General features: G+C 48.4%; 2 protein-coding genes across 2 annotated transcripts in view; both read right to left on the bottom strand.

The window, feature by feature from the left end:
* LOC134620609 (uncharacterized) overlaps positions 1-16,466 on the bottom strand; it is an 823,316-nt gene that overhangs the window by 120,598 nt on the left and 686,252 nt on the right. The window lies entirely within an intron of this gene.
* LOC134624196 (neurogenin-1-like) lies at positions 9,940-10,588 on the bottom strand. Its single transcript, XM_063469183.1, has one exon. It carries the CDS (start codon positions 10,580-10,582, stop codon positions 9,995-9,997), a length of 588 nt encoding a protein of 195 aa, XP_063325253.1. The 5' UTR covers positions 10,583-10,588; the 3' UTR covers positions 9,940-9,994.

Genomic DNA, 16,466 nt, shown 5'->3' with positions numbered 1-16,466 from the left:
CTCGGTCGGGGAAACTTTCTCGGTCGGGAAAACTCTCTCAGTCGGGAAAAGTCTCTCGGTCGGGACTCTCGGTTGGGAAAAGTCTCTCGGTCGGGACTCTCGGTCGGGAAAACTTTCTCGGTCGAGACTCTCGGTCGGGAAAACTTTCTCGGTCGGGACTCTCAGTCGGGAAAACTCTCTCGGTCGGGACTTTCGGTCGGGAAAACTTTCTCCGTCGGGACTCTCGGTCGGGATAAGTCCCTCGGTCGGGAAAGTTTTGGTGTAAAGAAAGGTTTGCTGTTTTGATGGATTCTGTGTAATATTCGTGAAATGGCATGGATTTTGTGTGATGCAAAAGAAATAAATGTCATGGCAAAGCAGTACTTTGGATTTCGTTTTTTATTATTCTCAACACAATCAGCTATATTTTACATCTTTTACAATATTTAAAACGATACTTATACAACAGTTGACCATGATTTCCTACAAATGCCTGTGTGGCGTTCAGGACTCATATCTGGCTTAGCAATCATCATTGTGTAAGATGAACCACGGCACTTCACATACCCATGATAAAATGAAACAATGAAAATGACAGCTGATCTGAAAATACCAGCCTGAGTTTGTGAAACACACTGCCTGTTTGAAAACTTCCTCATTTTGACTCTCGGTCGGGAAAACTTTCTCGGTCGGGACTCTCGGTCGGGAAAACTTTCTCGGTCGGCACTCTCGGTCGGGAAAACTCTCTCGGTCGGGACTCTCGGTCGGGAAAACTTTCTCGGTCGGGACTCTCGGTCGGGAAAACTCTCTCGGTCGGGACTCTCGGTCGGGACAACTTTCTCGGTCGGGACTCTCGGTCGGGAAAACTTTCTCAATCGGGACTCTCGGTCGGGAAAACTCTCTCGGTCGGGACTGTCGGTCGGGAAAACTTTCTCGGTCGGGAAAACTTTCTCGGTCGGGACTCTCGGTCGGGAAAACTTTCTCGGTCGGGACTCTCGGTCGGGACTCTCGGGCGGGAAAACTTTCTCGGTCGGGAAAACTCTCTCGGTCGGGACTCTCGGTTGGGAAAACTTTCTCGGTCTGGACTCTCGGTCGGGAAAACTCTCTCGGTTGGGAAAACTTTCTCGGTCGGGAGTCTCGGTCGGGAAAACTCTCTCAGTCGGGACTCTTGGTCGGGAAAACTTTCTCGGTCGGGACTCTCGGTCGGGACTCTCGGGCGGGAAAACTTTCTCGGTCGGGAAAACTCTCTCGGTCGGGACTCTCGGTTGGGAAAACTTTCTCGGTCTGGACTCTCGGTCGGGAAAACTCTCTCGGTTGGGAAAACTTTCTCTGTCGGGAGTCTCGGTCGGGAAAACTCTCTCAGTCGGGACTCTTGGTCGGGAAAACTTTCTCGGTCGGGACTCTCGGTCGGGAAAACTCTCTCGGTCGGGACTTTCGGTCGGGAAAACTTTCTCCGTCGGGACTCTCGGTCGGGATAAGTCCCTCGGTCGGGAAAGTTTTGGTGTAAAGAAAGGTTTGCTGTTTTGATGGATTCTGTGTAATATTCGTGAAATGGCATGGATTTTGTGTGATGCAAAAGAAATAAATGTCATGGCAAAGCAGTACTTTGGATTTCGTTTTTTATTATTCTCAACACAATCAGCTATATTTTACATCTTTTACAATGTCAAAAACGATACACATACACAAGTTGACCATGATTTCCTACAAATGCCTGTGTGGCGTTTGTAGGTCTGTGTGGTGTTTCAATATTGTGTAAGAGGAACCACGGCACAACATTTCACATACCCATGATAAAATGAAACAATGAAAATGACAGCTGGTCTGAAAATACCAGCGTGAGTTTGTGAAACACACTGCCTGTTTGAAAACTTTCTCATTTGGGACTCTCAGCCGGAACAACTTACTCGGTCGGGAAAACTCTCTCGGTCGGGACTCTCGGTCGGGAAAACTTTTTCAGTCGGGAAAACTCCCTCGGTCGGGAAAGTTTTGGTGTAAACAAAGGGTTGCCGTTTTGATGGATTCTGTGTAATGTACGTTAAATGGCATGGATTTTGTGTGATGCAAAAGAAATAAATGTCATGGCAAAGCAGTACTTTGGATTTCATTTTTTATTATTTTCAACACAATCAGCTACATTTTACATCTTTTACAATGTTAAAAACGATACACATACACAAGTTGACCATGATTTCCTACAAATGCTTGTGTGGCGTTTGCAGGCCTGTGTGGCGTTTCATCATTGTGCAAGATGAACCACGGCACAACACTTTACATACCCATGATAAAATGAAACAATGAAAATGACAGTTTGTGAAAAACTCTGCCTGTTTGAAAACTTTCTCATTTGGGACTCTCGGTCGGGAAAACTTTTTCGGTCGGGACAACTCTCTCGGTCGGGACTCTCGGTCGGGAAAACGTTCTCAGTCGGGACTCTCGGTCGGGACTCTCGGTCGGGAAAACTCCCTCGGTCGGGAAAGTTTTGGTGTAAAGAAAGGTTTGCCGTTTTGATGGATTCTGTGTCCTGTACGTGAAATGGCATCGATTTTGTGTGATGCAAAAGAAATAAATCTCATGGCATCAATCTAAGGCTGAGGGTTCAAAGTTTCATTAATGAGAAATTGTTTCAGTGGGGATAGCATGTCAAAGCCGACCGAGAGTCCCGATCACGAAAGGTTTCCCGACCGAGAGCCGGTCGGGAAAACGCTGCCGGTCGGGAAACTTTGTTAATGTTATATTAGATGATATTGTTGAACAGGAGCTAAGTACCTAGTTCTGAAGCCACGCGTTGGGAAAACGCCGCCCATCAGGAAAGTGCTGCCGGTCGGGGATGTCGGTCGGGAAAGTGCAGTCCATTGGGAAAACTCTGTAAGCGTGTATGTGTGCGGCTGTTCTGCTCATCTCATCTCATAAGACACAAAGTTAATTTAAGAGTTTCAGTTGGGCAACTGGACATGGACCAAAGAAACCGCAGCGTACCTTCTGTACTTTGGAATGTGCAACAAAGGAGAGAATATGAACTCAAACAAGCTCAGCGACACACAGCGAAACACAACTACAGACCCGTCGCTGTTCCGAGAGAAACAGCAAGACAGGACACCAGCGACGATGTCGTTCTCCAGGCAGATCGCTTCCCACGTAAGAGGCCTAGGAACGTGATTGTGGTAAACAACCAAAAAGAGAAATATCTTCGTTTGGACAGAAGAGGTTTTGAGCAGGAGCGACACCACAACCGCCAGGAAAACTGGCCGGCCGCAGGACCATATCCAATTAAAAGGAATAACAACCGTGTGTACTGCGAACCGGATCGTGTAGCAACTAGACCAGTCGACCAAATAAAACGCGATAGGCGGCAGTACCGCGAAAACGACAACCAGCAAAATATAAGGGATGTCCACAGTGATAAAAGAAAACCACTCTCATCCCGAAGGCTGCAACAGACCACCAGAGAGGTCAGATGGAAGAAACCCATCTCCATCAAGCACCCCGTGCCTACCTCGAGAGTCAGTCTAGATCAAGAGAGCATCAGAATTAAACCTCAACAACAGAAACAACGTCCCAAGAATGATGCGAGACAAACAAGCCTTACACACACGCGTGCTCCGCCGGTGAAGACTTGTAGTTCAAAGAGACCGTGGAGAAACGAGAAACAGTTCAACAGCCCACAAACCACCGACTCCGACGATGAGTCTGATTGTGACAAGGAACAAGAAGAAATGCAACCTGTGCAAAACGTGCGTTTGAGTTCCTCTGATTCCAGTTCATCGAGTTCGAGTTCGTCTAGTTCCTCAGATTCCGATTCCTCTGAATCAGAAACCAAAGATGCACAGAGACCACCATATTATCCTGAAAGAAATAGTAGTCCGTGGAATGGAATAAAACGTACCAGCCCTGCTTCCTCTGTTAATGTCACTCAGACCTCAGCGGAACGTACACAAAATCCCAAAAACAAGTACGATGCACTGACAAACACTGCTGAAAGAAACAGTAGTCCGTGGAATGGACTAAAACGTAACAGCCCTGCTTCCTCTGTTAATCTCACTCGGCCCTCAGCTGAATGTGAACAAACAGCAAAAAACAAGTGCCATTCGCCGACAAACAACACTCCAATAATGAACGCACAAAAAAAAGCTTGCGTGTCATCACGTAACCCATCAGCTCAACAATGTCGGATAGAGCACAAGAGCACCAACAACAGCCAACACAGCCAAAAAAAGAAACAGAAGACCAAAGTCACTTCCTGGCCAAGTTCCCTGGCAGAAGGGGCCAACCAACAAAACCTCAAAAACACTACCAATGGACCCCCCTCACCAGGAAAGCCTGTGAACAGCCCCCCACAAAGTACTCCTAACAAGAAGAAAAGTAAGGGCGCCTCCTCACCAAGTACAGGTGTAAGCGTCCCATCGCGTAACCCTCAACGGGTGAGGCTGAAATGCTGGAATACAAAAACCAACCAAACACCCTGTAAAAGAACAACGAAAACCAAACGTGTGGTAACTACAACGCCTCCGCAAAAAACACAGTGTGTGCTCAGCAAGTCATCACCCACTGCACCAAAAGGCCAAATGGAGAACCTCGACTTGAAAATGGACGAGATTCCTCCTGAGATAGACCCCGCTGAAACAGCGCACGAAACCACCACCATTGGAGATACTCAGGTCCATGATAACACTGAGATACAGATGTTGCGCGATCCAAAGGAGGACGCTGATTGCATATCCGAGCGTCACGGCGAACCCGCACTTGGAAACTGCGAGACCGGCAGTCTAGCCCCGCTTCAAGGTGATATGCCAACTGAAGGCGGTCACAACTCGGGTCACGACATCGACTTGATCAGCGCTGCAAAAACCCAAGCGCTAATCCAGGTGTTAAATAACAATAACCCATCATACCTGTCAGAAGGTACCTCACGACAAGTTACAACGCAGCAGCAACAAAGCGCAGGTCCAGAGTCTGCAGATCTCTCAGCTGAGGACACAATCACAGCCAATGAAAGTTTGTAAGTCAATCATTTTGCATAACATAACCCAACTGATCTGTATCAAAGGTAAACTAATGCTGTTTTTAAAAAAAAATTGTACAGGTTCCATAACAATAACCCATCATACCCGTCAGAAGGTACCTCACGACAAGTTACAATGCAGCAGCAGCAACAAAGCGCTGGCCCAGAGTCTGCAGATCCCTCAGCTGAGGAGACAAAAAGAGCCACTGAAAGTTTGTAAGTCAATCATTTTGCATAACATAACCCAACTGATCTGTATCACAGGGAAACTAATGCTGTTTTTTTTTTTAAAAAACAAATTGTACAGGTTCCACGTAATGGATGAGTTTCAAGAGAGCGCTGCGTACATAAATGACATGCAAGAACATTTCACCCCACTAAATGGTCCACAATTTGCCGACGTGCTCGTGTCGGTAGTGGAAGGGACCTGTAACGCTTATAGTAGCAATGACCAACAAGCCTCGTACCTCTTACCACCGCATAACGCAGAACCTAGCGCGGATACTCACACTCTGATCATCAGCCATGAAAACTCAGATGGGCTGTCAGTCGAACCCAAACTAACAACCCCCTTTGAAGAACACGTTGGTAAAACAATAACAGAAGAAGCCAGCTCAAGCATCCACACCGGGGACGAGTCGACCGCTAAAGCATACCGACAATCACCTTCCGACACATCCTTCCTCCCAAGGCTGTCCCGGAGGAGTCCAGATGAAAACTTCCAAGACTGGAACCGAGAGTATCGTGAATTCCTGCAATCCATACTTGAAATGGTGCAAAAGGCCATCAGATGCACATTCTGCGAATGCACATTCAACAATACTGTACTCTGCAGTAATTACGCCATCAAGTTAAACCGACCAGTTCAGTGCGCCTGTGGTTGTGTGATATGCTCACTGTGTTACACCAAAGACCGAGGTTGTGTTAAGCACAAGATAGTATCAAAACGCGCTACTGTCAACGTTACAGCTAGTCAGCTGGCTAACATAGCTGAAGCCGATGCTCAGTGGGATCTACAGCTAGATAACACAGCTCCATTTAGGACCGAGATCAACAGAAGCGTACAAGATATTATACACCTGCACCGCAGCGCTCCCACCGTAGACGAATTGAAACAAGGTTAGTTGTGAAAGTGTTGTCTTGTGTGTCTATGCTATCCACTGCGAGCGATGTTCATATTTTCGTATGTTTTCTTTTTTTTTCTGTTTAAGCTTTCGAGAGTTTGATCAACGCACAAGATGTGACGGCCTTCAGGAACTGGCTCAACTCCCCCATGCCGCTGCAGTCGGCGTACAGATACGTGTGTATACCGCACGTTCCAGGCTTCTGGGATCACATCGTGGTGGGATGCAACGTGCCCAACACAGAAGCTATCCTAGCCTCTGATGTACACACACCAAGATTGTTTGATGTTAACATGGGTGCCGTAGACTTTCATTGGTGTTGTTTTGTATTCGTTGACCGCGTTATCCTGGCCATGTGGTGCTCCACGAGAAATAATGACACTGGTGTCATCCTACTGCCAATCACCGACAGAGCCGACAATCGAGTACGGACTTTGACATCGTCTAAGGAGTTTAACTCTATGGTGTACTATCTACATAGATGGGTTTGTGTGAATTATGGCAAAGGAACGTTAGACCTTGTCAAGGTCGTATTTGATTGCATGCCTTCCGAGAGTCCCACTTTTGCTCATTTCATCTCTATGCTCGCAGCTAAAACTGGCATGGATGCAACTGTGCCTCAGATTAAACAGCAAAGAACAGAGACAGATTTAAGCTATGCCATTGACCTCAGGTACCCAGAGCAGCTATTTAGTCAACCCCCTGACTATCTGGATGGAGATCCTAAGATCGACATCACACACGAGTTTGGGTGTAATCGTGTTATGGCACTTCATATGCCTCAGGTCTATACTTGCAATGATGACTTACTCAGACCTCTGTGATAACTGGGAATTGTTGAAAGTGTTTGTTTGTAATTTTGATATGGTGCTCGTAATCGTGTTACGGTGCTTCATATGCCTAAGGTCTGTACTCACTATGATGACTTACTACTGGGACCATTGTGATAACTGGGAATTGTTGAAGTGTTTGTTTCTGTTACATTTCTCGTCAATGATGACTTACTACTGGGACCACTGTGATAACTGGGAATTGTTGAAGTGTTTGTTTCTGTTACATTTCTCGTCACGTGTGTACTTTTATCTAACACTGGTGTACCTTGGGAAACTTTTTTGTACATTTACATTTCAATAATGTGAAATCACCATATATGAACTTTGTTAGTGTTCACAGAATGTATTATCTAAATCATGAAGCTTTTACTTGTTTCTGTCTTACACGTATTTTGATCAACACTGTAGTCGAACTCTTGATGATGGGAGGGATCCGAGGTCGTTATGATACCCACCAGAAGTATCCAGTTCATAAGGAAAGACCGTCATGTATAACATTTTATATTTCTTACAGCAGGTCTTACTGGATGTCTTACATCTCTTGCACTTGATCTCTTTTGTTTTGTATTTTGCACTGCCTTTTACATTTACATATATGCCTTGCATGTCATTAAAGGTGTTACAAGAACTCTTATATTGTATGGTTGTTTGTACTTGACGACAAAAGCCTTGATCGTGTGAAACATGCGAAGTACACGAATGTGTTCCTCTGAGACAGAGGACCATGACAAAAGCTACTACGCTTTATAATTCTGGATGGTACACTGAACAGCGTCACATTCACTGACACGGGCACACATCTTAAATCTGTGCAATACACAAAATCTACATACATAGGTAAAATTGCGCTCTTGCGTCGGGCAACATACTGTCGGTTGGGAGATTATCTCTCGGTCCGGATATTATTTTTTTTTTGTTTTGGTCTCTTATGGGGTATGCATATAAAATGTCAGCACAGCACACAACTGAACAGTTATATCATTCAACTTCACAAGAGTTAGTTGGTGTACGCCTGGATCATCTACTGTAGTTCTGGGATGGAACTTTCATGGAAATTTCGCATCTCACACTACCTGAGCAAAAATTGAAATGATTTCGAGTGGTTATTGAAAACACTGAGTGAAGACCAAGGATGTCTCAATGAAAAACAGCAGGATTTCGTCAAGCGTGCGTTTAAGAAACACAAACATGAGACTGAGCACATGCTACATCCCGAGTGTCTGATCTCCAAACTGTCCAGGTTCATGGGCACAAAGGATGCAGAAACGATGATCATGGGCATGTTTGAATCATTAAAAACCGATGCTGTGACATCACACAAGGATTACAACGTCACATGTCCTCTTGAACTGAAAATCCAAGGAGAACTTGACTACATCGATGAGAAACAAGCGTTGTGTCATGTGTTCTCCATGCTGAGCGCGAATGAGCTATTTCGAGTGAAGAAGCTGTTGTCATGGAGGATTGTGCAACGAGAGGCCAGCATTCCCTATGGTACTATGGAATTGATGAGCAGCTACCAACTGGCTGAAAAGGTCACAAATCACTTTTATGGCATGCACAAATGTATCATGTTCGCGATCCTAATCCTTTTGGATCGCAAGGATCTGATGCCGGGGTTGGATATCCCGGAGGAGACACATCTGGTCATCTGGGAAAAATGACTGTTGTGACAAACATTTGCTGACATTGTTACGTTTGTACCAAGAACCTGTGGTGACATGAATGAAGACTGCCTGAGAAAGGACCAAGGACTCTATCCTTCGCATGAATCAGATTTCGTTTCATCAAAGAAAAGCGGTAGCAAGAGAAACCATTCTAAATACCGCAAGGCCATAACTAAGCACCACAGAGAAGCTCAACCCGTAAAGTTGTCTTCTTATGATTCCGATTCAGGCTCCGATTCACCGAAGACTCGACGTAAAAGACACAGACCGAGCGCCGACATTTCTACATCCATCTCACCTCAACCAGGCTGCAGCTACGACGCTGAAGCAGAAGTTTCCGAGGCACCCCCGCGCATGACTGCGTGTTCGGAGTCTGACACAGACCCCGATACAGACTCTTACGATTTTCATGTGAATATGTGAGTTGGTCCACTATGTCAGCTGTGTCTAGGAAAAGAAAAACGTGCCCTGGTCCACAGAGCAATGTCATGATAAAATATTCAGAGTCTCTTGTGAGAGGAATGGATGTTAGTCAAATATCAGAACCTTGTTCAAATAGAGTACCCACCGCAATGCATTCGGATTACGGGGAACCCGAGGCGAAGCGTGTACGCTCGACCGATGATAATGTGATTGTCAAATACCTCGAAGAAAAGTAAAGAGCTTGCATGTCATATTAACATTTGCTGGGTTTTTTTGTGTGTAGCTACGCCACAATGATGTGAGATAATAAAACAAGACAAAAGACCTGGTTTGTTTGATTGTTATCATTTATTCACATGCAACAGGTTACACTACACTCATGTGGTTCATAACATACATGGTTTATTCACAAGTAGGTAGTAGTCGTAGTAGTAGTGATATGCACATCAGCGTGTATCGTCTCATTGTTGTCAACCTACAATATCACAACTGGTGGTTACACTACACTCACATTGCTTATAACATACATGGTTTATTCACAAGTAGGTAGTAGTCATGCAGAGAGAGGGTGTGTGTGTGTGTGTGGAATACATAATGAATGCGGGCAGCTCCTTTCAGTCTATTGTGGGAGCGTTGAAACTCGATTTCCACGCTCTCTTTTCTGCAGAATCACTTTACTAATTGTAAAATTGACTTTTCACCTCCGACACGAAAACAGAAAAACTGAGACTGACTGTAACCTGCAGACTGTGGGGGAGAGAGAGGGGAGAGGGGAAAGTGCAAAGGTTTTTGGAGAAATTTACAAAACCCAAAACTAATAATAAAAAACAGATCAAATTCAGTTCCTCTCATTTCCAGTCCATCCGTAGAAGCACGACGATGATGATGGTGATGAGGAGAAGGAGGTGTGAGTAAGGCAAATAGCGGCTCTCAGTCTTATTCCAGCGGGACCTCCGGGCTCATGGATCAGTAGATGCCCGGCACGAAGCTGCGGAAGCCGTACAGCGCGTCCTGCCGCAGGCAGCTGTAGTCCTCGGGGACGGCGGGGCTGCCCGGGCTGGATGCGCAGTAGGCCGGGGAGGAGGAGGATGAGGAGCCGCTGGAGCTCCAGGAGCAGGCATCGCTGCCCGGGCTAGGGGCCTCGGCTAGGCACGGGCTGAGCAGCACGGGCGGCTCGCCGACCTTACCCGCCTGCAGGTCCGCGATGCGGATGGTCTCGGACAGCGCCCAGATGTAGTTGTGCGCGAACCGCAGAGTCTCGATTTTCGTCAGCTTCGTCTCGTCCGGGAATGAGGGCAGCACGCCGCGCAGCGCGTCCAGCGCGTCGTTCAGGTTGTGCATGCGGTTACGCTCGCGGTCGTTGGCTTTCAGGCGCCGGTTCTTCTTCACCACTTGCACTGTCACGTCGCTGTGCGCGCGACCGCGACGCCGCTGCTTCTTCTGCTGCTGCTCGGGCTGCGGGGACGCGCAGCGTGGGCCGCGGGACTCCTCGTCTTCGCTGTGCGGGAAGAAGTTGCAGCTGTTGCTGTCGATGTCGGAGTAGAGCGAGTCCATGACTGCGGGGAGAGGAGAGGAGGCGTGAGGGATCCACGCAAGAGGAATTCACCTGAAGTCTGTGGCAGTTCGGAGCGGCGCGCGTGTCTCTGCGTGTTTTCTGCTCTGGATCAGCTCGTGCGATCCGGTGAGCCTGGCACACGACCGGCCTCAGCCCGCTTATATAGCGTGCTTGGGACAATGACCGGCCCCCTGCCCCCGCGCCCCCTGTGACCCCCCCCGGCCTGGCATTAGCGCGCAAGACGAGGGGATGAATGCTGCGGCAGGTCTGCCCCGTGCCGCGGGAGAAGCTCATTAACATAATGACGCCCGCGGTGTTTGTCCGCCCCGCGCAGAGAAGCGTGCCGGTAATCACGGCCAGCCAATCAGAGCGCGCGGCCGGCCACGCGAACTACACGCAATGCCCCCCCGCGAGACAGAAAGAACCAAACCCACTACGAGAGTTTAAACCAAAAACATGAAAAAAGGTGGAAGAAGAAAGCAGAGGCAGAGAGACCTCCACCTCCTCCACCCCGCCGGGCTGAGACACGCTTCGGAGAATCCATCCATCCATCCTCTGCTCACTGCTCCACAAACAGAAAGAGGAGCAGCAGCAGAAGGAGAAAGGAGCTTCATCCTAACAAAGAAAACTAGTCCTTTCTACCCGGAAGTCTTCGTCACTGTTCGGCTTTTTCCTTAACGTGAAGAGAAACGTCTCAAAGTTTAACTTGCACCTGCTCATTCTGTGCACCTCAGCAGCCATACAAAAAAACTACTGTTCACCTTTAAATCCGACAGACGTGCAACTATGAAGCCTTTCACAATAAAAGTCTGACCACCAACAGCTTTTAAACATAATTATTATGTGCTCCGGACCCCGGGGGTCCCAGAGTACCCCTGGGTCGCATTTCACAGGCCGAGCATCAGGGTTGGCTCCCGCGTGTGGTAACAGACAATACGGTGAAGCGACACGCAAGCTACGCGAAAGCTGTGCTCTGTCCGTGTCCCAGCCTCCACCACACTCTGTTCCGTGTGTGTTTTGCACAACACCCCCCCCCCAAAAAAAAGAACCAACCCAATATCAATCCCGGCCTAATGTTACTTGTTGTACTAGTCAGCATTGTACTTTGTGATATTTCACTGCCCTGCATATATAAAGATTGCATACAATTTCACCTTGCTTAATTTGTTTTTGTTATTTTTTTTTATTCAGCGCATGAGACTCAATTTCAGACCCTCTCCATGAGACCTGCGCCTATGTTCATGAGCTTTTGTTCATGAGCCTGTGTTCATGAGCCTGTGTTCATGCTTATCACACATCTGTCCTCCACAAGCCAGGGAGTTTCGCGTAATACAAGCGCTATCCTCTCACGTTGCCTTCTCCACTGGGTCGTATTTCACAGGCCGTGCATCAGGGTTGGCTCCCGCGTGTGGTAACAGACAATACGGTGAAGCGACACGCAAGCTACGCGAAAGCTCTGCTCTGTCCGTGTCCCAGCCTCCACCACACTCTGTTCCGTGTGTGTTTTGCACAACACCCCCCCCCCCAAAAAAAAGAACCAACCCAATATCACTCCCGGCCTAATGTTACTTGTTGTACTAGTCAGCATTGCACTTTGTGATATTTCACTACCCTGCATATATAAAGACTGCATACAATTTCACCTTGCTTAATTTGTTTTTATTTTTTTTTATTCAGCGCATGAGACTCAATTTCAGACCCTCTCCATGAGACCTGCGCCTGTGTTCATGAGCTTGTGTTCATGAGCCTGTGTTCATGAGCCTGTGTTCATGCTTATCACACATCTGTCCTCCACAAGCCAGGGAGTTTCGCGTAATACAAGCGCTATCCTCTCACATCGCCTTCTCCACTGGGTCGTATTTCACAGGCCGCGCATCAGGGTTGGCTCCCGCGTGTGGTAACAGACAATACGGTGAAGCGACACGCAAGCTACGCGAAAGCTGTACTCTTTCCGTGTCCCAGCCTCCACCACACTCTGTTCCGTGTGTGTTTTGCACAACCCCCCCCCCCAAAAAAAGAACCAACCCAATATCACTCCCGGCCTACAATTTCACCCTGCCTAATTTGTTTTGTTTTTTTTTATTCAGCGCATGAGACTCAATTTCAGACCCTCTCCATGAGACCTGCGCCTGTGTTCATGAGCTTGTGTTCATGAGCCTGTGTTCATGAGCCTGTGTTCATGCTTATCACACATCTGTCCTCCACAAGCCAGGGAGTTTCGCGCAATACAAGCGCTATCCTCTCACGTCGCCTTCTCCACTGGGTCGTATTTCACAGGCCGCGCATCAGGGTTGGCTCCCGCGTGTGGTAACAGTCAATACGGTGAAGCGACACGCAAGCTACGCGAAAGCTGTGCTCTGTCCGTGTCCCAGCCTCCACCACACTCTGTTCCGTGTGTGTTTTGCACAACCCCCCCCAAAAAAAACAGAACCAACCCAATATCACTCCCGGCCTACAATTTCACCTTGCCTAATTTGTTTTGTTTTTTTTTTATTCAGCGCATGAGACTCAATTTCAGACGCTCTCCATGAGACCTGCGCCTGTGTTCATGAGCTTGTGTTCATGAGCCTGTGTTCATGAGCCTGTGTTCATGCTTATCACACATCTGTCCTCCACAAGCCAGGGAGTTTCGCGTAATACAAGCACTATCCTCTCACGTCGCCTTCTCCACTGGGTCGTATTTCACAGGCCGTGCATCAGGGTTGGCTCCCGCGCCCCGTACACCCACGTTTCCCTCCCCGGATGCCACTCCCGTTTCAATTTTTCTCCTAGTTTCGGGCAGGCTCTATGGCGTTCGTCCATGGGAGGCCGCTGTTAACCCTCATGCTCCCCTTCGGGGCAGCCCCAGACCCCGGGGGTCTCAGAGTACCCCACCCTCAGTAGAGACCGGTGAATGAAAATGTTAACCCTCATGCTTCCCTTCGGGGCAGCCCCAGACCCCGGGGGTCCCAGAGTACCCCAACCTCAGTAGAGACCGGTGAATGAAAATGTTAAAAAAAACCCAGAATGATCATTTGGGGTCGAAGAGTGCCCCAGAGCGATTCTAATGGGTTCGTCAGGGGATCGGGAAAGAAAACGTAGCACTTGGGGACCACGCACAGAAGCTGCTGTGGCACCATGGGGGTCATTGATACCCCAGTACATGAAAATGAAGCATAATCACAATAATAATAATAATAATGATAATAATAATAATAATAATAATAATAATAATAATAATAATAATGATGAGAAGAAGAAGAAGAAGAAGAAGAAGAATACAACACACAGATGCTTCTGAGTTTTATTTTATTTTATTTGAAATTACACTCACGATACAACTGAGGCAATCTGGAAGGCAAAATAAAAGTCAACAACGGGGTTGAATCAGCCTTTCAAGACAAACGAATCTCAGTAGATATGTCAAGAACAGGTTTACATGAAAAAAAAAGAAGGTTTACATTAAAAAAATATCAACAAACTGTCTGTGTTTCAGGCACTCGGTGCTGTACAGCGCCTCTGGTGGCTGTGAATACATGATATAAATCTCACCGTAGGATGCGTGCATTGAAAGAATCAGCCTTTTGTTACAAACGAATCTCAGTAATCTCCTTTGTAACACTCTGTGACCAGCCGCAGCTGGCCGATTTTCACCACATCCTCTCCCACCAGTTTGTCGCCCTCTGCCTCTTTTCTGAGACAGCTGTCGGTGAGAGACTCGGGCGAAACGTCCTCTTTGAAAGCGTACGCATCCCCCAGGATGGTGTTTCCGGACGCACTCTTTCTCGAGCCTGTTTTACCGACCAGAAGGAGTCTCAGTTCTTCACGGGTCGCAGAGCCTGCGGGGTTGGGGAAACGATGGTTACATTTGAATCATTCTAGAAAAAAACAAAACAAAACATGAAACACTACGTTACACTAGGCTATTCTTTTGTTATCTTTGTATCGATGTTGACAGCAAGCAGTTTGTCTACATAAAGCGAGTACCACAAGCAGCACACAACCCTGGGATTGCACTTTACCTTTGTATCGATGATGACAGCGAGCAGTTTGCCCACGTAACGCGAGTAGCACAAGCAGCACACGTCCCTGAATCCGGCCTTTGGTCGCCAACATTTTCAGTAAGCTAAGAAAAGGAGAAAGGAAAAAGAGGTGAAATTAAGGCACATTCAGGGAAAGTCTTTCAGATCAGATTACCAAGTTAAACCACACTGAAAATACGCGTTGAATAAACCATGACCCCAAACTGGTCGGTTGTCCCACGTGTTTCCCCGTAGCTACTCCGGGCGCGCACACAATGAGCCCTGGTTTCGCGACGCAGGCGTAGCAACAACCTCCTTCTCCTCCTCACTGCCTCGTGTGTGTGTGTGTGTGTGTGTGTGTCTGTTTGTGTGTGTGTGTGTAGGAGGTACTGGGTTCCTCAAAAATGGTGGTGTTCGCGTAACCCGCCCTCCGCAGACCTAAGCGTACGCTACCGAGGCACTTGAGAACGATGTAGAGGGAGCAAGGATGAGGAGGAGGCAAGGAGTGTCTGAAGTCCAAACGGAGGGCAGTGTTCGCGTAGTAGGCAGGCCACAGAGCTGCTCTTTCACTAGCGAGGCGCTTGAGAAAGATGTAGAGGGAGTAAGGAGTACGAGGAGAAACGGAGAGCCCGAGGTCCAACTAGAGGGCGGTGTTCGTGAAACCGGCCATCCGCAGGCCTAAGCGTACGCTCGCGAGGAGCATAAATGGAGGGCCATGTTCACGTAATGGGTAGGCCAAACGGCTGCTCTTTCACTAGCGAGGCACTTGAGAACAATGAGAGGGAGCAAGGAGGAGGAGGAGACACGGAGAGCCCGAGGTCCAACTGGAGGGCGGTGTTCACGTAATAGGCAGGCAAAACAGCTTCGCTTTCACTAGCGAGGCACTTGAGAACGATGTAGAGGGAGCAAGGAGGACGAGGAGCAACGGAGAGCCCGAGGTCCAACTGGAGGGCAGTGTTCGCGTAATAGGAAGGCCAAACAGCTTCTCTTTCACTAGCGAGGCGCATGAGAACGAAGGAGAAGGAGCAAGGAGGACGCGGAGCAACGGAGATCCCGAGGTCCTCACCGAAGGGGGTGTTCGCGAAACCGGTCCTCCGCAGACATAAGCGTACGCTAGCGAGGAGCATAAACGGAGGGCGGTGTTCGCGTAATGGGCAGGCCAAACAGCTGCGCTTTCACTAGCGAGGCACTTGAGAATGATGGAGAGAAAGCAGGGAGGACGAGGAGCAAAGGAGATCCAGAGGTCCTCACCGATGGCGGTGTTCAAGAAACCGGCCCTCCGCAGACATAAGCGTACGCTAGCGAGGAGCATAAACGGAGGGCGGTGTTCGCGTAATGGGCAGGCCAAACAGCTTCTCTTTTACAAGCGAGGCGCTTGAGAACGATGTAGAGGGAGCGAGGAGGACGAGGAGCAACGGAGAGCCCGAGATCCAACTGGAGGGCGGTGTTCGCGTAATAGGAAGGCCAAACAGCTTCTCTTTTACTAGCGAGGCGCTTGAGAACGATGTAGAGGGAGCGAGGAGGACGAGGAGCAACGGAGAGCCCGAGATCCAACTGGAGGGCAGTGTTCGCATAATAGGCCCTCCGCAGACCTCAGCCTACTCTCGCGAGGAGCATAAACCGAGGGCGGTGTTCGTGTACTAGGCAGGCCAAACAGCTTCTCTTTCACTAGCGAGGCGCATGAGAACGAAGGAGAAGGAGAAAGGAGGACGCGGAGCAACGGAGATCCCGAGGTCCTCACCGAAGGGGGTGTTCGCGAAACCGGCCCTCCGCAGACATAAGCGTATGCTAGCGAGGAGCATAAACAGAGGGCGGTGTTCGCGTAATGGGCAGGCCAAACAGCTGCGCTTTCACTAGCGAGGCACTTGAGAATGATGGAGAG

The sequence above is a fragment of the Pelmatolapia mariae genome, linkage group LG3_W (assembly GCF_036321145.2).
Source record: "Pelmatolapia mariae isolate MD_Pm_ZW linkage group LG3_W, Pm_UMD_F_2, whole genome shotgun sequence".
NCBI classification, from domain to species: domain Eukaryota; kingdom Metazoa; phylum Chordata; class Actinopteri; order Cichliformes; family Cichlidae; genus Pelmatolapia; species Pelmatolapia mariae.
The sequence above is the reverse complement of the archived record's forward strand: the minus strand, read 5'-3'. Positions and strand labels throughout refer to the sequence as shown.